The 24163-nt window shown below is 35.1% G+C and overlaps 1 protein-coding gene across 3 annotated transcripts in view; it reads left to right on the top strand.

The window, feature by feature from the left end:
• Positions 1 to 23433, top strand: part of LOC105438912 (protocadherin-15-like) — a 46469-nt gene extending 23036 nt beyond the window's left edge. For 2 of the 3 annotated variants that reach the window (XM_030979840.1, XM_030979842.1), the window contains 23 exons: positions 501 to 698; positions 1908 to 2054; positions 2988 to 3027; positions 3493 to 3650; positions 3869 to 4080; positions 4608 to 4737; positions 5669 to 5754; positions 6652 to 6739; positions 7414 to 7536; positions 7916 to 8227; positions 8885 to 9100; positions 9700 to 9819; positions 10491 to 10616; positions 11656 to 11762; positions 12281 to 12393; positions 12994 to 13167; positions 14096 to 14256; positions 15220 to 15432; positions 17024 to 17262; positions 18104 to 18328; positions 18859 to 18951; positions 20460 to 20495; positions 23200 to 23433. In XM_030979840.1, the coding sequence (XP_030835700.1) occupies positions 501 to 698; positions 1908 to 2054; positions 2988 to 3027; positions 3493 to 3650; positions 3869 to 4080; positions 4608 to 4737; positions 5669 to 5754; positions 6652 to 6739; positions 7414 to 7536; positions 7916 to 8227; positions 8885 to 9100; positions 9700 to 9819; positions 10491 to 10616; positions 11656 to 11762; positions 12281 to 12393; positions 12994 to 13167; positions 14096 to 14256; positions 15220 to 15432; positions 17024 to 17262; positions 18104 to 18328; positions 18859 to 18951; positions 20460 to 20495; positions 23200 to 23242 (3360 nt within the window). In that variant the 3' untranslated portion in view covers positions 23243 to 23433. The remainder of the gene's footprint in view (positions 1 to 500; positions 699 to 1907; positions 2055 to 2987; positions 3028 to 3492; positions 3651 to 3868; positions 4081 to 4607; positions 4738 to 5668; positions 5755 to 6651; positions 6740 to 7413; positions 7537 to 7915; positions 8228 to 8884; positions 9101 to 9699; positions 9820 to 10490; positions 10617 to 11655; positions 11763 to 12280; positions 12394 to 12993; positions 13168 to 14095; positions 14257 to 15219; positions 15433 to 17023; positions 17263 to 18103; positions 18329 to 18858; positions 18952 to 20459; positions 20496 to 23199) is intronic. The other variant, XM_030979841.1, reaches the window with a different exon arrangement.
• The last annotated feature ends 730 nt before the right edge of the window (positions 23434 to 24163 follow it).

Here is a 24163-nt window from a genome sequence, read left to right as displayed (position 1 = left end):
GTCCCGCTTTAAAGTCTCTAAATTGGCAGTAGTATCTAAAACTCACAATTTTTTATTTTTTTTGTGTGAACACATTGGTTAATTCAATTTTTTTTAACTCCCTGTATATACAAGTGGAAAATTAAAATAAATAGTGTCAATTTGAGTAGGAGGAAAATCTAGTATATTAAAAGGAGTGTGTCATGGGAAATACTGGTTAACGCCATCTACGTTTCCTTTTGGACAACTGCACGTAAACGAATGGACTTGATTAATTGGGTCAGCGCACGCTAGCGTTCGCGAAACAGACCGAAGTTCTCCTCGCGCTTCGGTTTCGTGTATGTTGCATGCACCTGAATGCTGTGGTAGCGTCGTCCGTAGTCGTATTATACCCGATTGTTCCCGAGTAGGCCCACGGGAAAGATAGTCTTGTGATGACACACTCCCTTTAAGATCTAAGCAAATTAACTCTAAACTGCTATCTATGGGATTATAAATCTTTGATTATACTCCCCTCGCAGGCCACCAAAGGTTCAAGCAGCAGCACAGCGACCGTGATCATAGAGGTAACGCCCATCAATAATTTCCAGCCAACCTTCCCAAATACAACAATGACTGGTTACATCTCCGAGAATGTTATTGCGGGAACTCGGGTAACAGCTGACTCGAACGGTATCGTTCCTCTGCTTATCCAAGCAACAGACCCTGATCTGGATCAGGTAATTTTCAAGACTGGATATTAAAGGCATCATTTAACAAAGTTAAATCTGAGATGCATTGCCCTACGTATTATCAGTGTCTGTGATATTGAAGTACTAAAAAATTGTGCTTCAAAATGATCTTGAAGTGCCTCAAAAAATTAAAAATCTTTGAGTGATTGGTTTTACCATACTCATTTTCCCCAATAGACTGTTGTGGTATTAAAAAACGTTAAGAAAACGAAAATTGAAATTTCGATTTCCAATCATAAATATCTTGATAATCAGACAGGGGATTGGCTCGAAAAAGTCATGGGATTCCTGACTTACCTAAAGGTTTATAATTATGATTTGCAGCATGAGCTAAATCATGGACTTTGTTTCAGAATCTGAGGCAATATGTTACTGAGTCACTTTAAAGGGGAAATCCACCCTGATAGCAAGTTGATTTTAATAGAAGCAGAAAAAAAGGAGAGAATTAAACTACTAGGGTCAGTGGAAGTTTGAGCCAAAACCGATGAAAAATAAGAAAGTAAGGAATTTTTGAAGGTGCATTCAATCATACACAATTGGCAACTCTGTGGCGTATTATACAATGTCCCCTCCCATTTGCCCGGTACTTTACTAAAAAAAAGTAAAATGTATCTTTTCTCATCTATTTCGTCATCAATAAGAAAATGAAAGTTTATGAAATTTTTTATACCCAGCAAATTGGAGAGGACCTTGCAAGATACATCACAGTGTTGCCAATTGTGTGCGTTTCACTGATGACAACTTTAAAAGTTCATAACTGTCCTGATTTTAATCACATATTGCTCAACCTTTCACTTATTTTTGTTTTTATTTGTCTGCTTTTATTTAAACCAAACTAATATCAGAGTGTAGTTTTCCCTTTATCTCTTTTTAAATTACACAAATAATCTCCCTGCATGTGCCAGATATATATACTAAAAGCTTCCAGCTCATATAACTGTCTCCAGATCAAGATTAGTCTGTACCCGTGTAAATATAGGGCTGTCATGGAGCTAATCAAGACTGGAAATGGCTAGTTTTGCAAATCCAATGTAATGAATGCACAAAGAAATCCTTAGATCAATCAGTGCCTATTGTGTTGTGCAAAATAGCACACAGTCAGAGAGGCAAAAAAAGTTTGTGGGAGCCAGCATTACACTCAGGCCATCGATCCAATATTATGTAAATGTCTCTTTTTCTCATTTTTTTTCTTCATAGGATGAAGATCCCGGCTTGAGCTATCTGTTGGATGACAACTCTGTTTTCACCCTAGACCTCGTGGGAACCAACGGAGTCTATCTCTCGTACAGCGGCCTCTCTAACACCCCACTGGATGCTGAAACTCAAGCAAGCTACAATGTTTCTGTAAGCAAATGAAGTAACCTTATGGTAGAAAATTCAGGGCTGGTTCAGGTATGACGCGGTAAACAAGTGAACGAAAGACAACTGTGCACATCAAGGGTCCTTCGCATATTAACTTAGCTCTGTATTATAAGTTACAGAAACGGGAAGTGTTTTACGCTTTATGTCACACGCGGATCCAGGAATTTCTTGCCAGGGGGGCACCGTGTGGGAAAGAGAACATATATATATATATATATATATATTTTTTTAGTCCCAAAAAGAATCGCAACGACTCAGCCAGCCGCTGAATAAGTAGGGGGGGCGGGGTAAGAGGACATTTAAAAAAAAAAATTTTGGTCACAAAATTTTTAAATTTGACATTTTGCTCCGTTGGGGGGGGGGGGGGGGGGGTGGTTACCTTTTTAGGTCAGCCATTGGCATTTTTTAAATTTTTTTAAAATAAAATAAAATAAAAACAATTATACATTTTCTTTTGGTCAGGGGGGGGGCACGCCCCTGGTTTTCAGTATGTTTTGGGCGAATTTAGGGCTGATTTTAACATATTTTTTTTGGCCGGGGGGGGGGGGGGGGCACGTGCCCCCTGTGCCCCCCTGGATCCGCCACTGTGTCATCATTTTTTTTTAACTCTCTGGTTTTGCCGCATCATATCTGAATAAGGCTGTAAGGTTCTTGGTAATCCTGGAAATCAAGGAAAAAAAAAACCAAATGAGTTTCCCCCTTCTTTCAGTCAGGAATAAAAATCCAGGGAATTTGAGAAAATTTACCCAAGTCAGGCAAAAATCAGGGAATTTCACTGGCCCTCAAAAAGGAGTAGTTATTCTCTCATATTTTGTCTTGTGTTCGAAATGGCACATTAAATGAATGGTTGGCTTTTATCATTTCATAATATTTCAAATGTTTATTCAATGTGTTTTTTGTGTTTTTCTTGTACAGATAATAGCAAGGCCGACCAATACATCAGGACAGTTTGATGGTAAGTTCATTCCTTTCAAATATAGAATTAATAATGCCTAGGTAAAAAATTAAAGCATGGTTACCGCAGGCATATAGTGTTCTTTGTCAATAGTTTTGTTTCTGGGAAAATTATGACTCTCTTTGTATTTATCGGGACAAAAAAGGGATTTGCTTCATTCCTGGAATAAATAATTTTTTACATAAATATTTATGTAACTTTTTTTTTTATTTACCCTGGTGTTCCTATTTCTTATTTGCATCCACTTTCTTTCACTTTGCAATCACTTGATAATCATAATAATAATAATAATAGTTACATTTATATAGCTCTTAATTAATACTAATGTTTTGAGCACTGTACCGTTAATACCTTATTAAATAAGGTGCTCTGGCACTTGACAGGAGCTCTAGTTATCTTTAAGCTTTATATTTTTATAATAATACAATATTTTTTAATTCTTATCTTTTTCTATTTGTTCATCAGCTTCTCAACAGCTCCCGACCCTCCAAGTTACCATCTTAATCCGTGACCTGAACGATAACTCGCCAGAATTTCAACAAAACCAGTACTTTGATCCCGTAACAAATCAATATACAGTCAACCTGAAGGACAATGCTGCGTTCAATACTGAAGTCATTTCAGTAAGTGATTTCTAAATAAAAAATTTAAAAAACATAAATTAGGTATTGGAAAATTGAGTTTGAGATAAATTGACTCTTTTAGAGGAAGCAAATCATTGTTTGTAACATTAGTAGATTTATAACATTGATAGGTAGGAAGATACACATTATGAAGACATATTTGGATGATTGTAGATTTCATTGAATTATTACTATTATTATTATTTTTGAAACCATAGATTCCTGTTACTGATGCCGACGCAACATCCTTACCGCCAATCATCGATCATACATTCGTCTCCTTGCCAGCAATTGCATTGTTCTCCGTGGTGCAGCAGAATAGCGATGTCATTATCCGTCTCATCTCGGAAGGGTCTTTAGTCATCGGCTCAGAATACATCATCCAGCTTCGTGCCTCGGATAGTCAGGCTCCTCAAGACCTAAATAAACAGTGAGAAAGGGAGGAGGAGTGGTGATGTTCATGAGTGATTCTGTTGATGATCATGATGATGATGATGATGGAGGGGTTGATGTTGGCGATAATGGTGGTGATGATGGTGGTGATGATGATTGTGAATGATGATTGTGAATGATGATGATGTTGATGATGATAAAAGATAGTGGATGATGTTGATGGTGATGGTTATAATGATGGTGTTGATGATAATGGTAGTGATGGTGATGTTGGTGGTTAATGATGGTGGTGGTGGTGATGATGACGACGACGATGATGATATTGGTGCTTCTGGTGGTAAAGATGGTGATGGTGATTATGAGGTTGGTGAAGATGTTTATGATGATGGTGATGATGTTACTGATAGTGGTGTTGTTGATTCTGCTGACAATGATGCTGTTGATGATAATGATGATGATGATGGATATGGTGGTAGTGGTGATGGTCATCAAGTTGTTGATGTTGATGGTAGTGTTAATGTTATCAATAATATTTTTCTACTTCATCAACCTTTTTTTCGACAGATCTAATGTGTATGTTCGCATCATCATCATCTCTGGTGTAAATAACAGGCCACCCATGTTTGATCAAACATCCTACTCAACCAGTGCCGATGAAAACCTGCCTTTTAATGCCCTCGTTGATACAGTCAGAGTAAGCATTGTTAATTGCATCTCGAAATAGCTGTAAGATCTGCAGAATGAACTTCCAGTGATGTCACTCTTCCATGGAAGTCTTTATTGCAGCACATGTGGGAAAAAAAATTCTTCAAAAAAAAAAAAAAACGGTCACACGGTGTATTCATTGACTGTTGTCCCCCGACCCCTCTAATTTTATGATAGATTTCCTAGTCTTGTATTTTGTGTGGTGTATTGATGGAAGCTCTTGACTGTCATAGAAGTCCTGGGCTCTATATTTATTTTATACTTACATCCTTGGAAAAACGTGTTTTACCTGTTTATCCCCCTCAATGGATTCGTCTTCTAATTCTTCTCCTTCTCCATCTCTTTCTTTTTCTTCTTCTTTTTCTTCTTTTTCTTCTACTTCTTCTTCACTTCTTCTCCTCCTTCTCTTCATTCTTCTCCTTCTCCATCTCTTTCTTTTTCTTCTTCTTCTTCTTCTACTTCTTCTTCACTTCTTCTCCTCCTTCTCCTCATTCTTCTCCTTCTCCATCTCTTTCTTTTTCTTCTTCTTCTTCTTCTACTTCTCCTTCATCACTTCTTCTCCTCCTTCCCCTCATTCTTCTCCTTCTCCTCATTCTTCTCCTTCTCTTTCTTCTTCCGCTTCTCCTTTCCTTCTTCTCCACCTCCTCTTTCTTCTTCCGCTTCTCCTTTCCTTCTTCTCCACCTCCTCTTTCTTCTTCTTTTTCTTCTTCATCTTCTTTCTCTCCTCCTTCCTTCTCCTCCTCCATCTCCTCCTACTTCTCCCCATGCTTCTTCTTTTTTCCTCCTTTTCCTTCTCCTTCTTCTAATTCATTTTATCCTCCTCTTCTTCCTTCTTTTACTTCTCCTCATTCTACTTCTTTTTTCTCTTCTAGTCATCTATAGTTATAATCTCTTCAAATAATGTTTTTGTGATTTTTTAGGCTACAGATCCTGATGGAGAGTTCATAACATACAGCATCACGTCTGGGAACATCAACAATGCTTTCATGACTGTCGACGGTGCAAAGTAAGTATATGAAGCATTCACACTTTAAAGTTTGTTTGATTATGATGAGGATGATGATGATAATGAGGTATTTTATCTCAGTAGCAGTAGTTTCATATGACAGCACTGAGCTATTGCAAATGCTGAAATATTTGCGGTACATTAATTTTCGCGGATTTGGCGCTAAAGTCTGTGTCCGCAAATTTTTGAACCAAATAAAATATAAATGTGACTTCTTATGCATGTTCTGAACGGTCTGAGTTTTGTGCAATGCGAATTTAAGAACCAGCAATGATGATGATGGTGATGATGCTGCTTCTGATGATTATGATGATTATGATGGTGATGACAATAATGCTGCTGATGGTGGTGATGATGATGATGATGATTATGATGATTATGATGATTATGATGATGATTATTATGATTATGATGATGATGATGATGATGATGATAATGATGATTATGATGATGATGATGATGATGTGTCATACCTCATTAGTAGTTTCATATCTTTATATGACAGCACTACGCTAACTTTTTGCCATTATAGAAGTCTTGTTGATCAAGTAGATAATTGAAGAGTTTGATGATGGTGATGGTAATGATAATGATGATGAGGATGAGGATGGTTAAGATGATGATGATGATGATGATGATGCTGATGAAGATGATGACGATGATGATGATGATGATAATGATGATGATGATGAAAATGATAATGGTGGTGATAATGATGATGATGATGATGATGAAGACGATGTTGGTAGTGATGATTATTATGATGATGATGTTTTTGTATCATTAGAAGTTCACATCTTCATTAGACAGCACAGGGCTCCTTTTGCTTTTGCAAGTGTTATTAAGATAATAATGATGATGATGATGAAGCTGACGATGGACTTCTTTTCTTTATAGCAATGGAGAGATTCGAGTCCAGGGCTCACTAGACCGAGAAGTCCTTGCTTCCTATTCACTGGTTGTGGAAGCTTCAGATGGAAACCTGGTGAGTAATCTGGGGGGCGTTTCACAAAACTTTTCATCAGTGACAAATGACATTTTTTGTTATAAGCTACTGAAATTCTTGCTTCTGATTGGTTATCAGCAGATTTGTCACTGATATTTGTCATTTGTGTTTTTAAAAAAGGCTTTGTGAAACGGGCCCCAGGTCTAATTGCATGTAGGCCCTGTAACCAGGACTAATTTCAGGACCATCCTAGATGAATTTAAGTCCATTTGCTTGTTATAGCTTGTATCATGTCCAAGGAGTTCAATTAATTTTCCTCTTTTTTTTACAGATTTCACCAAGAGTTAGATTATATTAGAGTTTGATATATCTTTAAGCAAAAAAGATGCTGTGTTGTCATCAAGAAGTTGCAAACTCAAAGACAAGTGTGTATTGAAAGAATGATATCTTTGTTTTATTTCAGCCTAATTTGAATGAGGAAGTGATTTGAAGTGCATGTAAACAAACTGTATATTATGCATAACTCAAGTTATTTCTTGTTAATGTGATTTCCTTTACTGATTATAACAGAACAAGTTCATCTTTTTTTTTTTTGCAATGACATGCCAAGACAGTTGGGTTCAACATTGAATCTAAACATTCTGCCTATTATAAATATGATGAGAACAATAGACAATATAACAAATGAATCATCTTTTTTCTTCTGATTTTAGACTGCTTCTGCTGTAGTCCTAATCACCATCAACGATGTCAATGATGAGCCTCCGGTATTCTCCGGCGCGGATACATTCTTGATCCTAGAAAGCATCAGCAATGAGTTAGTAGGGCAAGTACAGGTGAGTATTCAAGTTCAAACTCGGTGCCTGAATATGCCACGTTTGTCAATCAGCTCTGATACTTGCCTAATTAGGAAACCATGATAATTACAATGATAATAAATAAAATTCTTGTTATAAACATATGGATTTTCCATACGCATATTCAAATGCACCTTTTTGTGTCAAGAACAAAGAAGAACACAAAATAAGTCCAGGTTATATATTTCAAAGAACAATGTACAAAACTACTTAGTTTTGAGATGCCTTTTTTTAAAGAGATCGAGAGATTGTTGCACAACAAGGAAAATCTTTAGCGGCACGCTTAGACTTTGTCATGCATAAGGCTTGAAAGCTGTAGAATGAAGCTTATGCTATTTCTTTAATCTGTCACTCCCAGGCTACTGACCAAGACCAGCTCAACTCAGCAAACTCTGCCATCATATACTCGTTCCTGCCCGAGGTGCCTGAGTTCCGCATCGAGCCCACGACAGGCCGCATCTTCACGACGGTCGGTCTAGACAGGGAGCAGCAGGACATTTACACCCTGACTGTCATGGCAAGGGATACGACCACTAATCCTCTCTCGGCCACGTTGGATATCGTCATCGTCGTGCAGGATACGAACGATAACCGGCCAGTCTTCGAGTCGGCTGAGTACATCATTGAGGTGCCGGAAAACACTCCTCTGCAAGGGTTTTTTGCAGTCCAGGTATATGCCCTTTAGTTTCCTCATATGATATACCCAGTGAAATATGCCAAAGAACATATTAGGAAGATTTGGTCATATTAAATATGGACCGCGTATGTCGGATTTGTATTCCTAAAGAAATAATTGAATATATAAAGTTTTTTTTTCTGAGGATACATAGCACTTCTACCCCAAGTTTTGCCAAGCTTTCGTGTAAGACAGGTAAGCATTCAAGGTATTTTCCCCTTTCTGATGCCCCATTTATTTCACCTGGGTAGAGAGTGGCAAACAGAGACTAATGTCTTGCCAAAGGTCATTTGTGCCTTGGCGGAAAATTTTCAACCCTAGACCACGAGGTCCATAGTCAATGACTTATCAACTAGACTATTCACCACACCTTTACAAAAGTATACATGCAGTGTAGTGATAATAACAATTGTAATAATAATAAATGTTTCTTAGTAAGTGCTTTTACAGTATACTGATCAGAGCACTGATACAACAAATACAAAATGGTTTTGAAACAATAACATGTATACATATGGCGCTTAGATGTAGCAGTAAACATAGTACTCATCATTAAACAAAGATTGGGTATAATATTCATTACAATGATAAAGGTCAAAGACATAATAGCAATTCATTCATACAAATGCTTTTCACCATCCCATAAATCAGGCCCTGGACCGGGATGCTAATGCACCTCTCCGTTATGCTATCACTGCTGGGGAAACCAACATCTTCAGTATAGATCCTCTGACCGGTAATCTCTCTCTTCTCGTCCCGCTGGACTATGAGAATATTGGTGCAAGGTCGTTCTATTTTGAGGTGACCGTCACGGACGTAGATGGTGTAAATTTGACCGATGTGGCCAATATTACAATTGTAGTTACGGTGAGTAGAATTTTTTTTATTATATATATATTTATTTTGTATATATTATGTAATGTAATGTAATGTAATTTTCTTTTAGTCACAAATTGCAAATGTCTTCTTGAAGGAAATCACATGTCTTTAGGATTTGAGCTGTTACCAGTTTATATCACAAAAATTGGGGGGGGGGGGAATACATGTAGAATTCAAAATCTTTGGCTAGGGTTTGCATAGTTACCTGTTACAATTATTACAAAAAGATGGAAGAATTGGATGTAGACTTTCCTTTCCATGGAGCAGTATTTAATGGCAGGATGATGTTTACATTGTACTTTCTAGAATATTTAGCCTAATAGCATTAAAAGTTTACAAGTGATGTCAAGTTTTAAAACCTCCCCCCTCTCTCACACATGGTGCAACCATAAGCTTACTGTATAAGAAAGCATATGTCAGTATTTTCAAGTCAAGATCAAGCTTACAATTTACTTTCTAGAATATTTAGCCTAATAGCATTAAAAGTTTACAAATGTTGTCACTGCGTAGTCAATTTTTATAATCCTCCCCCTACTGATTCAAGATTTCAACTCAAAAGACTTTTGACCTTTGACCTTTGTTTACAGGATGTGAACGACAACATTCCGAGCTTTGAAAAAACCCAGTATGATGTCATCGCTCTACGAGAGTACCAGATAGGAGATATAGTCCTTGCCAATATCACTGTCACAGACGGAGACCCTGCGGTGAGCCTTCTTTAAGACTCTAAATATTTGAAATTTTGAAATACGTGTAAACAGATATGGGCCCACACAATTTCTGAGAGTTGTAAAATCATGGTAACTATGGTCCTTCTTAAAATATATTGTTCCCACCAGAAATCATCATTGAAGTTTTTCTTTCTTCAAAATGTACAGCTTACTGAAGCTATTGGATCTGACATGCTAAAGCATGACCGACAACTGCTAATAGCAGTAAAGGATTTCTGCTTTGTGATGATAAACTTGTCACAAAACATCTCCATTTGATTGATTTAGTTTGAAATTTTACTTTGAATCATAAGAAGATTTGGAGTTCTAGTTCAATGATTATATCGTCCTTGTTTTCACGAAGTGACGGTAGTGAGGAAAATCGTCACGCAAAGTGAATGCAATTTTTTTTTAAAACAGTGACGATATGATATCCAATCAAATTTCTGTACCACGATCATTGAGATCACCTAAATTATATCATATTTATTTCGGCAGTCTATCATGATAATTTGGGATACCTATTTTCAATGAGGGTCCATATGAATATGGTAGACTGCCAAACAATGTGATTTTACCTACAGGAAAAACTGATTTTCCATTTTAATATGCAGTGATAAGAAATCATGATTGTCATACTAACCTTCAATATTTTCATCTTTCTGCAGGGCTCACCAAATTCTGAGTTGACCTTCAGATTTTTACCGCCGTCAGATCTGTTTGAGTTTACAGACCCAACTCAAGGCAATGTTTATGTCATAGGTGACATCAGTAATACCACCATGTGGCATAATGTAAGTAGAAAAGGATGTCTATTTCCTTGAAATGCAAACAAATCTCCCTGAAATTTATTTCCAAAGATTTTGCGAATATTATGTAAGAACAGGTATATTGTCAAACATATTTTTGAATGCAGATTACATGTATACATTCTAAACCAGTTGCTTCAATAAGTGGACATTTTGGTACTTCAAATTTTGTTTAATTTGAAATATGATGAAAGAATTATATCTCTAATAGATAAACAAGGGAATGTATTTATGTTCTTTGATTCGCATCAGAGTTACTAGCTTATCAAAGGTTATCAGAAATTTTGCTTAAAATACGGACAATAAATTTTGAATGCCAGGTCTCGATAGCACTATTTTTTTAATGATCAGAGTGACCCCTAGCTATTATCAAAGATCATCAAAAATCTTGCTAAAAATGTGGACATTAAGTTTTGATGACAAATCTCGATAGCAATATTTTTTTAATGACGACATGTAAGATTAAGTCAGTTTATGTGTTATAGAGTGTACATATGCGTTTACTTTACACCATAACTATACGCTTCTCGTTAAGCTTGATGATATGCCATGTATTAATTTTCACACACCCAATGAATAGATCAATAGCAAGTGACTTTATCCTGCATGCAAAGTAATGGGGCATTGCAAGAAAGTTGCAATTGATTGCAAGTTGCAAAATTTGCAACTGATATATGCAATGGATTGCAACTCAACTTTCTTGCAATGCCCCATTAGTCTCAGGAATTTCCTTGGATTTTGTTTGGATTAAAGTTTTAACAATTGAAATAAGTCAACTAGATCTAGCTTTTATTCTCCCACTCTCTCTTTCTCTTACTAACGGGGCATTGCAAGAAAGTTGAGTTGCGATCAATTGCAAATTTGAAATAATTGCAAGACTTACGCTTGATTTGGGGGATTTGTAATTGATTGCAACTTTCTAGCATCGTTCATAAGTCTGATAAAAAGAGGGTGCATATAAGCAGTGTTGTATTGATGCATACTCTTCAACTTTTATCCATTTCCTGAATTATTTGCCTTTCAGCTGACAATAGTAGTCAGTGATGGCGGAGATCCGGCTAACATAGCAATGGTTCCTCTCTCAATATTGCTCAGAGTGGAAAAACCTATCTTCCCCGAGAACGTCATCATGTAAGTTGGAGCGAGAAAATCTTGATATATTTCCTGGGTAGATGTACGTGTAATGTAAAGACACAAAAGAGAAAGAAAGGGAAAGAGAGAGAGAGAAGCAAGGGGGAGAGAGAAAGAGAGTAAAAGAAAGAAAGAGATAAAAAGAAAGGGAGAGAGAGAGAGAGAGAGAGAGAGACAAGAAAGAGAAGAGAGAGAGAGAGAAAGATTAGGAGAGAGAAAGAAAAAAAGAAGAGGAGAGAGAAGATGAAAGGAAAGAGAGAGAGAGAGTGAGAAAGGAAGATGGAAAGAGAGAGAGGGGGAGATTGCAAGAGAGAGGGAGGGGGGAGGTTGATGAGAGAGTGAAAGATGGAAATAAGGAGAAATGTAATTAAATTTGTAGAATGTGGAAAAGGATAACAAAAAATGAATGATAAAATGAAGAGAGAGAGAGAGAGAGAGAGACGAGTGGAAGAAACATTTTAAAATGCAGCATATAAAACCAGGAGTTTTGTCATATTTTCACCCCCTTCCATGTATAGTGTGGATGATGTAATGGAGGAAGAGGAACCAGGCGTTGTAGTGGCTGTCATCGAAGCCATGGCCAATATCGGAGATGTTATTTTATACACCATAGTCAATTCAACCGACCCAAGTAAGTTGTCAAGAACTCTTAATCTAATCTCATGCTTTAATTTAGACCTATCTAATACCACTTCAGATGCTGATGCTGATGCTGTTAATTCTGCTGTAGACAGTACAATATATAATTATAGTAATTGAAATGATAATGATGAGGAGGAGGATGGTAATAATAATAACATCAACAACAACAACAACAATAATATTGAAAATGATATGAATTTATGAATACATTCTACTGTACTGCAAGAGCTCCTGATGTGTTACTATACAGACAGTTCTATATTGACTTCTACTTTTATTTTCACTACTTCTACAACTATTATAAATGTACTTTACAATACTACTTTGGCTACTACATGTACTGTTTAAAATAATATATAAATAACAATAATGATATAGTACTAAAAAAGATTTGTAAAATACCAAATGCACTTTAAATTAAATGCTCAAGACATGCTAGTGCAAAAGATGAAACAACATGCAAACACACATACAACAATGAAAAAGAAGATGAAAAAGAAAATTAAAGTAGTATTTTATTACTTTTACCTGCATGTACTGTACATGTACATTTGCAAATATTCATGACATCTGGAAATTCTTTCTACAGGTGCCTTTACAATGAATACAACCGACAACGTAGCAACGATCTACACGAATATGACTCTCGACCGTGAATTAGTGGAAAACTACTCTATCTCGGTCCAGGCCAACATACAAGGAGCTACCCCGGATGAAAACAATCTACCGGAGCAGACTGGTCGGAGAAAGAGGCGCCAAGCAGGTAAATTAATTGAAGCTAGAAGAACAATGTACCCTGTTTTGTACAAAGCTTCTTATACATGTATGTCTTCATTTTTTTGTTTTACCTTTCAGACTAGATTCTATGAGTACAGGAGGAGAAAGAGTAAATGACAAAAGTTTGATTAATTTTGGTGCTTTTCAAACAGTGTAATGCTGTTAATTTTTTAGAGTAACTTTAGCAACAAAATCATTAAATTGGCAATGTAAAGTTGAATGTAATATTACTATTTTCACAAATTATTATTGCTACTCTTGTATTTGTTACTCTTACAGATAAATTGAGAGAAAAAAAAATTGTTAAAGAGGGAGAGTAACGTAAGAGTGAAAGACAATATTGATTTTGATCAAACAGAACTTAAAGGTAATACAAAGTTTTGGTATGGGGTCATGAATTTGGTTCAAATGAACATATGCGATCCTATAATATTCAGTGATCGTTGTGCGGTTGAAATCGTGTCTGAAGTTATGAAATTGTAAATGATAAACTCTTTATGTTGTATAGCTCCCTCTCAAGGTCAATATATTAATCAAGCTATAAAACAATGTTTCTTGACTAAAATCGACCGATTACCTATTTCCGTTTGGGAATTATATATCACAACTATACATATTCTGAAATTCTCATGGTCGCAGCTACCATTGTACAGCCGTATTTGAAATTTATAAAAATTTACCGGGAGCACCGGTAAATTTTTATATTCAATTTATATTGAATTTTTCTCGAAAGCAGAAGTGTTTTAGGGGCTAAATGTTCTAGTGATTATAAAAAAAAACCACAGGGGTATCCAATTATATTAAATTTGTAAAGAATCATTATCCACCCAATTTCAAAATTTCCCGAAACTTTGTATTACCTTTAATACCAAGTTTTTTCTTCATCTTGACATCTTCAATTTTTCACCTCCTAGATCTCTTCTCAGAAGTAGCTGAGCCTACCGACCCAAACGTTGTCTACATCTACGTGAACGTTGCAGACATCAACGACAACGGACCATACTTTCTCAAGGAGAACTATTACGCTGGGGTCTCTACCGTAGCCAGGGTCGGGACACAGGTCATTGCAGTTGAGGTAAATATATCAATATTGTCATTTTTAAATATTCTATGGTACTGGATGAGATTATTTGCTGAAATAGTTGCTCAGTTATGGACATGGTTATTTGTTATTTGAAACCAATGCAAAATACAAGCACATCAGAAGAATTTGGCATGTTCCAGTGTATGTGTAAAGAATGTCTAAGCCAGTTTAAATTTCATCACTCCTAGTTTTGTACCCGGTAGAGGCAGAGAGACTTGCATCTTAGCTATGCGTTATCACTTTATGATAACATTTTGACATATCTAGGCTATTTATCAAATCTTCAAAATTAGACATTTAATGGTTCCTGAAATAAGAGATTTTATTTCAAAAAACACATTTTTAGATAACGCTAAATAAGTGATCGTGTTTGCCAACATAAATGTATATGTAGGTGTCCAACTAAACTGTATACCTCAGTTCAGTTTGTTTATTTTCATAAAAAACACAGCAAATGCAAATAAACATACAAGTATATATACATACAAAGAATGTTCAGTTTATACAATAACTTCAAATGAAATAGGAGAACAAAGAAAAAGCCCATGGTGGCCTTGTTTAAAAAAGTTCCCCCGAATATTTGATTTATATTACTGAGTATATATTAGTTAAAGATATCACAAAATATCTATGTGACAGAGTGCCATAGATTGACCTATGATTATGGAGAGTTACAGTTATCTCTCTCGACATGTTATAATATCAGGCATGGTGGCTCAGTGCTTAGAGCACCTGCCTCATGAACGGGAGGTCGTGGGTTCGAACCCCGGCCGAGTCACACCAAAGTCTTATAACAATAGGACCTTCTGCCTTCTAGCTAGGCGCTCAGCATATTAGATTGGAGAAGGGTAGTAATAACATATTATGTTATGCAGGGCCCGCTGGAAGAGCCGTTTTATAACTGAAGTGGCTACCCTGGGTAAATAAAACGTTATTATTATTATCTTCCACCAGGCCTTTGACGATGATGAGGGAGAAAACGGTGTATCCACCTACTCCATTGTCGCCGTGGTACAAGGAGAACCTTTGTTCAGGATAGACCGAGCTACAGGGATATTCAGTACGACTCAGAGTCTTGAGGGAGAGGAAGCCGGCAGTCAGTTTGAATATACCGTCCTGGCAGAAGATCCAAACAATAACTTCACCATAGCGGAGACCATGGTCAAGGTATTCTACATAATTCATCGCTCATTTTCTAGATAGTCATCCTTCGTGGCATCAGCAACTACACTGCGGAATTCTACTAGGAATATATATTCTCTCTATATTCTCTTCATACTCAAAAGAAAGCCCTTAAGACCTATCCTTTCTTGCAGTAGTGTTCTATTTTTCTGTATTATGTTTATGATCCAAGCAATAACTTCTCCATGGCGGAGACCATGCTCAATTAGGTATTCTAGATATTCATCCTTCATTTTCTGAATATTCATCATTCACGGCATCAGCAACTGCTCTGTGGAATTCTCTACCCTTGACAATACGATTCCAAACCATCTAAAGAATCAACCTTCCTTAAATAGTTTTAAACGTTCCTTCCGATTGTTTTTATCAAATTTGTACTCAATAACCTGAATATCATAGTATGTATATATATATATATATGTTATTTTTTTTGTACAATGTTTTCCTTTTCCGTTTTACTGTTTCTACCTGCTTTCTTTTTCTTCTTAATGTTATGTTAATTACGTATTTGTTTAGGGGTCAACGTTTAACAAGGCTAAATGCTCTTTTTTGTTGACCCCTCATTCGACATAAATTTTCTTTCTTAACTAATTTCCTTGTTAATTTTATTGTATTCATATTATCTGTAATGTTACCCTTCTACATGTATTTATATATTTCTCTCTTTTTTTTTTAATACTCTGTATGTATTGTATATGTTTTTTATGAAGAATGAAATAAATACCATACCATACCAATTAGGAATATACAATTTCTTTATACTTTCAAGAAAATCCTTGAGATGACCTATCTTTTCTGCAGTAGTGTTGCATATTTCTGTTTTATGTTTATGTTTTCCAAGTTAAAATGTAAAGCTCAAAGAGAATTGAAAATTAATATTGTTGTATTTATGATTCAGTCGAACCTTAACCTGTACCGGTAGTTTAAAAACATACACCTATCTGTTTTTAAATATGAAAATTCAAATGTCAATCAAATATGTGCATGTTTAATATCAAGAAAGAACCCAGCTATTGCAAGAAGTAGGCCTAGGTCTAGAGAAAGAACATGCCTTGTATGCGAGCAAAGAATCGAATGACGGAATATTGTATTTGTGAAATGCTACAATATTTTGTGAGGTCTAAACAGTGAACCCTTTAACTATAGGACCTGAGTTATTCCTCTATTATTAAGCCATTTGAAATCAATAGATTCAACAGTCAATTTTTATATATGTACATGTATCTCCATGTCAATGTATACTCAAGACACTACAGAATCATACAACATACTCCTTGGCTTAAAACCTGTCTGCACTAGTTTGGCCAGGAAGGATAAGACCACCCTGCTGGTCACTGACAGGTGTATTGTAATCTCATCAACTCAGCTCTCAATTAACACAAGAAAAATAGAATCATGTGGAACCAACAGGCACCACTTATGCATTGTTTTCTATATAGAGGGAGCAGATAGCTACAAGTAGTACAGTGGGGCTTTAAGTTGCGTCATTAAAAGAAAGGCTGAAGGCATTCAAGGAATTCTTCCCACCAGCTAGGTATACCATCTAATTGTCCTGTACTCCTTGATCTTCATGCAGATATCTCTGATCGACAACTCCCATCGTGCCATCCTGGCTGGTAACATCGACCCTGACCTTATGAGAGAGAACCAGGACGCCCTCTCTGAAATCCTATCAGAGGCTCTCACTGCCGACGTGTACATCGAGGATGTGAGCCAGAGAGAGGTCGGTAATGGTCTGGACCCGACGGGATCGGACGTCCTCTTCTATGCCCTCGACGCCAACGGGGACCCAATACTAGGAAACGACATGGTGGAGTAAGAACCCCATTGATGAAATCCAAACAATATACAGTCAAACCTGCTTTAGTGACCACCAGTCTACTGACAAAGACCTCATTTTTGTTTCCCTTGAAAATGGTTTCTCATTGAAACATGTACTAAAGGAACCTGTCTACAAGGACCACTTTTGTGTTTCCCTTGGGCAGTCGCTATAGATAAGTTCAACTGTACTTGCTTGCAGGTTGCTTCGGTTCTTTTACTTTACAGAACTTCTCTGTGTGCAAATGTTCTTGCTTTCTGGTGCCCAAAACAGACTTTATTATCTGTATTTGCTAAGTTTTTAAGACGACTTCACTTTGGTATAGAATGTAATTACAGTGGATGTGAACTTGTGTGTTTTTGCACAGTGGCAATTAGATTTAAATTTAACAATTGCTGTTGTCTGAGGTGTGTAGTAAGGACTTCCTTCAGCCTTGTTAAACATGTGAGTTATTAATTCAACTTGACAACTGCTGTCTACATTTCCTGATAATTCTAATAATAAATCTGCCCATTTGTTTAGTGAACTATCAGTGAAATCTTCTACAATAGATCAAATATTGAACAAAAAATTGCCAAAAGATGTTTCTTTCCTGTGTAGTAAATATTCATGTTATGGTAAAATAAAGAATATCCTAATACCCAGTCATGTATTTCATTTTAGATAGGATAAGAGATCAGCTTTTCATGATTTGACACACCTGTGTTACATATCTCCTAATATAGAAATATCTACATTTTATTTGTTAACTTGGACTTCTTTTCTGCTTGCCTATCTATGTGTTAAGTTTAATTCACCATCATTCAATGCTACAAATAAACATTTGCCCCCCTCTAGGATCCTTCTTTCTCAAAACACCTCACTCAATGAGCGCTATTCAACCATTGTAGAGAATAAGACAATTACAGACATCAGGAGACCGACCCAACCCACGACGGGCCCAGGAGTATCCCCAGACGGTAATGGCCCTACGGTGGAAGCCATTGCTCTCATATGCCTAGCTTGTGTGCTGTTCATCTGCGTGGTCATAGCCATCGGTGTGGTCATCATATCATGGAAGAAGTAAGTCGAGGAGGAGGAGGAGGAGGAGGAGGAGGAGGAGGAGGAGGAGGAGGAGGAGAAGAAGAAGAAGAAGAAGAAGAAGAAGAAGAAGAAGAAGAAGAAGAAGAAGAAGAAGGAGGAGGAAGAGAGATAGAGAGAGAGAGAGGGGGGAGGGGAGGGGAGGGGGGGGATGATCCTGCTGATGGTGGTGATAATATTACTGACGAGGACAATGATGATGATAATAAATAATAATAATATTTAATTTTTATATAGCGCTTAATACAAACGTCTCTAAGCGCTTTACAAATATACTATTACCCCGGTCAATGATATTGATATGATGTTGTTGATGATTATGATGTTGATATGATGCTGTTGATGATGATGATGATGATGAATGATTATGATTATATTGATGATTACGAGAACTTTAGAGGAAGATGGAGCTGGAATGATGGTTCTTCAATCAAAAGATGTTTAAATGGTAAGTCTAATCTTTTTTTTTTTCTTATTAAACACAACCTCTTTTCTTATCTTTTCATTTCCAGACGAGAAATGGAGAAAGATAAAGCAGGGCGAATGTATCTCCCATCAATGTATAACACATTCAACCCTTATGGAAATGGTGAAGACTTGGAAATGTAAGTTGATTCATCTCTTTTCATGACTTTTTTAACGTTTTAAAAAAATATGATAATGATGGCAGATTGAATGATTGTGCAGCTGAATTTCGTCATTACTGAGTTTTAAACGGAATTTAAGGATTTCAGTTATATGCTTAGTTATAATTAGAAATAAAAACATAAGATAAACTATTGCTATCTCACATACCTGATCAGTTTTCGTTTCAAGTTCTTTTGGCCTGATTACATGTTTTGTCATTGGACAGAGAGCACTCTTCCATATTTAGGCAATATTCGACCAAGTTTCATCCCCTGAAATACTAGTGACTCAGTTAATAAAACCATTTTATATATTCTATATCGATTTTGCAACAATGTTCAACTTGTGATACAGTTTTGTATTTTATTATTACAAATTAATCAAAAGGAATTTACATGAGTGGCTAGGAAATCTTAGAACTTTTCATCATAAAACCTGTTGAATTAAATGCGTGCAAAAGGCATGTTAAAGCATTTGAATCAAACTTGTGTATAAGTGAATGCATACAAAGAAAATGTACATTGGTAAATTTGAAAACAATGTTATGATCCATATCATGTACATGTATTAAAAACAACGTTTGTTTTTTGTCGAATTTTATTTTCCTTATGTAGTGTGTATTCCTAACAGGGCAAAAACTACACTATTGATGTATCCCTTCAGATTTCTCTGCACTCTTTAGACTATACGCTGCTCAATATCTTTATCCAGATCATTAAACTGAGCTTTATTTAATGACACCTTGCTGCGACTTTTCTTAGTTCGTCAGTAACTATTAATTCTTCTGCTTTCATGTAATTCTTGCAATAGATATAGATGTTATGTTTCCATTTTGGGACATTTTATGACCATTAAGTGAAATGTCTTTAAATTAAGTCTGGTATTCAGTGTTGATTCTTTAAATAGAGAGGAATGCTTCTATTCTACTTAATTGAGATTCTACAAGATATGAGATCAGAGTACTTTAAATGCTAAATAAAAAACATTCTGAACATGGTTTTTAAAATTAGTATCACCCTGCTAAGGGAAATGGTTCCTTCCATAGAGGATTTCCACCTTTATCAATGGGATTGGTTGAATTGGGAAGTGATCAGATGTAGAATATCCAGATGATATGAAAGATTTCTTAAAGACATACTTTTATGGCTTATTTTCTTGTATAGCCATACAACAATATGAAGTTCTTGTCCCTTACAAATGGTTACAGTGGACCTTTTTTTTTGTTGGTTGGTCTTTATATCAAGGTCTTTCAATTCATATTTGAGTTGTATTTTTTAAACATAGATAAGCATGATTATAGTTTTGGTCACCTTCTTATAGAGTGGTATCATCCTTGTCAGTAATCCTCCATATGACAAATTGGACCACTCCATTGGGGTAAAAGGGTAGTTTGGGTATAGTTAATGTATATTGGAGGGACTGTATCTGGTTGAGTATCTCATTGCTATCTGCCTATCTTCACTTCTTCTGCTCACTGTACATTCAGGGCTCAGTGTCCTGATAAAGCCTTTTTACCTTCGACGTAAGTTTTCTGCCGCAACTCAATCTTGTTTTTCTGTCACCCCGTCTGTGTTCCATCTCATGCATTTCACATCTGTGCACATCTGTTCATGAAGTTTCCCTCAATTACAACTGCGTATACCCATTCAGAATAATTGGCTTTAAGAACTTCAACTTTAGAATTTTAAGAAATATACCAGGGGGTGTTTCACAAAGATCCAAAGTCAAACTTAACTCTAAGTTGGACTTAAAAATTATGGAGAGCCATTTGTAGCCTTGAAATGAAATATATTCAAAGCAAAAATTCAAGTATCTTAGACTTTTCATTAATTCCACATGAATTACATGAAATCTCCTTGATAATAGAAAATATGAATGACTTGAATCAACATTCTACGCCTTTTAGAATAACTTTTACAAAATACTTTCAAAGATGCTACCAGCTTTCCATTTTTTAAATCCAATTTTTAAATACAAGTTAGAGATAATTACAACTTAGGATCTTTGTGAAACACCCCCCTGATGTATGAACATAGAGAGATAAAAAATGTCTGCTCACAATGTGTCAATTTTTATTTTGTTTGAAGCCAGGAATTATCAAAAGAAAATGAATTTGGCAACATGTTACAAAGTTCAAAATGACTGTTTTCCCATATAAATGGCCAATTCTGAAATTTTGTAAATATATATCCACAAGTAATTCTCATTCATAAATGGTCTTTTCAGGTACATGAATTTTTATTAGAAACCTACATCATCAAAAGAAAGGTACCACTGTTGCCAATTTGCAAATGAAATTTAAAAAAAATATTTTAGCTTGAAGCTTTAATTCTGAATGGGTTAGTATCTATATTAGATGTGGATGTTGTTTAATTACCATTGTAAATGCACATGTATGCATGTATTGTTAGCCAGTCTGCTTGGCAGAGAGAAATTTTCCATGTTTTTGAATAAACTGTGCTATACAGAGTCTAGATTAGATAGACTAAACCCTACTTTCCAATTCCATCTCTCTACATTGTACACTTCTTTTTGTTGAAAGTAGGGATTAGTTTACTTATTCCAGACCCAATGAAACTCAGTTCGATATTCTTAGTCTCATTGAACTGTCACCATTCAGTTGTGTATTGTGGGTAGAACTATAAACATGTGTATAATTTTTGTTTTATTTTTTCTGTCATATATAATGACTGAGTTTATAGGAACAGAGATGCATGAGGGGGAAAAAAAATCCCTTCATAAAACATGGTCCCAAAAATTAATTCTTTTTGTAAAGTGTATATGATGAATTCATCAAGTCCCTAGCTTTTAATTAAGTCATTGGTGATTGGTTACATTTTCATGTTTGAAGCTGTCCATTTCATACAGTCGATAATCATCATTGCATGCATTGTCATACATATATTGTTTGTTTATTAGTAATATTTATTTACCAAATAAGCACTTTTGATACTTTGTAACGCTTGCAAAAAAGTTGTAACACCATACACATTTAGAAAATATGTATCATTTTCTTACAGCAGAAAGTCCCCACTGGTCAGTGGTTATAAATTGCCCCTTTGATATCTTTTTTGTTAACAGAAATATGAGGCCTTTTGAATGCTGAAAATCATCAACTGACTGAAACCTTTTATACCATGTTATTTGGTATTCTAAATAATGATTTTTTTTTTCTTCATGTATTTTGTTCCCATCCCCTACATTTCTCAATTTTATTATGTTATATCTTTTTTTCCATTTTGCTTGCAAGTGTATACCTCTATATTATTCTGCATGTATGTTTGTTGTTTATTTGTCAAAGTTATATAGAGAATATACACTATTTATTTTAGTCTTCTAAATTTGTGAAACAGATTGTATGGGTAAAATGTACATCATTCTCTTGCTTTGATAGTAGTTTCATGTTTATCATGCAAAATGCTATAATAACCATACAACAAAACATGTAATCAAATGTTTGAATCAAATGCACAATTATCAGCCAATGAAACAGCTATAATTATGTAATAACATGCTAGTTGAGTCATTGTTGTATTTTCCTCCATACTTTTCCTAATCTGTAATGTGCAATTAGAAGCTTGATACCTTTTTGTAAAAAACAAAAAACAACAGGTATTTAGATCAAAGAGATTTTTTTTTTGCTTAAATATTCTGGATACATTCACATACATTGTATCTTATCCATCATATATTCATTTAGTATCCTTGATTATCAAGTATTTTTAACCAATTTTCTCCTGATGCTTCTGTATATCTGCACTGATAAGCACGTTAAATGCATGTGTATCTATTTAAAATGACTTATTGCATATCCTAACAGGATCTAATTCTCCACACAAAATTTCTACACTCTACATCATTTAGTTATTTCTGCTATAATCTATTCATGAATGTCAATATAATGGAGGAACCATTAAGGAGTACAGCTTTTTTAATTTGGCCATTTTAAAATCAGAGTATTCAATATTGCTGTATATGGTCCATACAATAAAGACTTACATGTATTTCAAATACTCAACATTTACATCAATTCCATTTTTTTAAACATTAATAGCATCATCTATTTCTTTATTCATTCATTCATTCATTCTTTCTTTCAATCAACCATTCACGAAAAAAAAATTTCCTACTCCTAATTGCATTCTTAAAAGCTGGCCTGGAATTTCTTTATGAAAATCCTTTAATTAATTTGATAAACAAAGATGAATTTTGTATAATTTTTACAGATCAAATCCTGTATATTATGAAGATCAGTCAAATCAAGCGTGAGTAGGTCTTTATTTATAAATTGTTTGAATTGTTGATAATTTGATAACATGTTCCATCTCTTCTCATTTTATGTACCTTTTCATTCATATTGTGTGGAACTAAAATCCTATTCACCTTTAACCTTTGACTAACATAATGTCTTTGAAATTGCGTTTAACACAAGCTTTATTTTGTTTGTTTCATGAGATATATAATATTCTATAATATTTAATACCTATTCTCATTTCATCATTCAATTGATCACTCCTATTGTAAAATTAGATTCATTGTTTAATATTTCAATGATTTCAAGGTAACAAAACTCGGGCAATTAACATTTAGCGATAACAACTTGTGATATGCTGGGTTTAAAACATAGTGTCAAGTGTGCACAATTTTCATTCCATAAGAATATTTCTTGAAAGTGGAAATCATTGTAAAATAGTAATTTCATAAAAATCTTCATTTGGGTTCACACTATATCTGAATAACAAGTAAAATAATAGTTCTTGTTCTTTATATTCAACTCTTATTTAACTTAAAGAATAATAAAGTAATACAATTTTGTTTAAGGTTAAACACATCTGTTTATATACAGGGATAAACTATTTGTAAAATAAAGTAGGGGTTTCATAGTGTTATTTCTATTTCATTAAAAAAAATTATTCCAATTCATTTGATTATATTAGACCAGCAACAAAATACTTTTTTTCTTTTTAATTGACGGTTCGAAAATCTAAAAAGAAACTGTTTTAAACTTTATTTATTGTGAAACAAAAGTGAGAAACCAGAAGGAGGACGTTTCAAAAAGCTAAAGAATTCCAAAAGTTCCAAGGGGTCGAAGAAAAGGTTTGTCAATTGAAATTCAAGAAGCCCCAAGAAATCCCAAATAGCGTATAGTAATTCAGAAGAGTGGTAAAGGTTTATTATTCTTTAGTTTCT

This window comes from Strongylocentrotus purpuratus, unplaced genomic scaffold, assembly GCF_000002235.5.
Source record: "Strongylocentrotus purpuratus isolate Spur 01 unplaced genomic scaffold, Spur_5.0 spur5_scaffold_10, whole genome shotgun sequence".
In the NCBI taxonomy this organism is placed as follows: Eukaryota; Metazoa; Echinodermata; class Echinoidea; order Camarodonta; family Strongylocentrotidae; genus Strongylocentrotus; species Strongylocentrotus purpuratus.
Note: the sequence above shows the minus strand (reverse complement) of the source record. Positions and strands in the feature narration are given on the sequence as shown.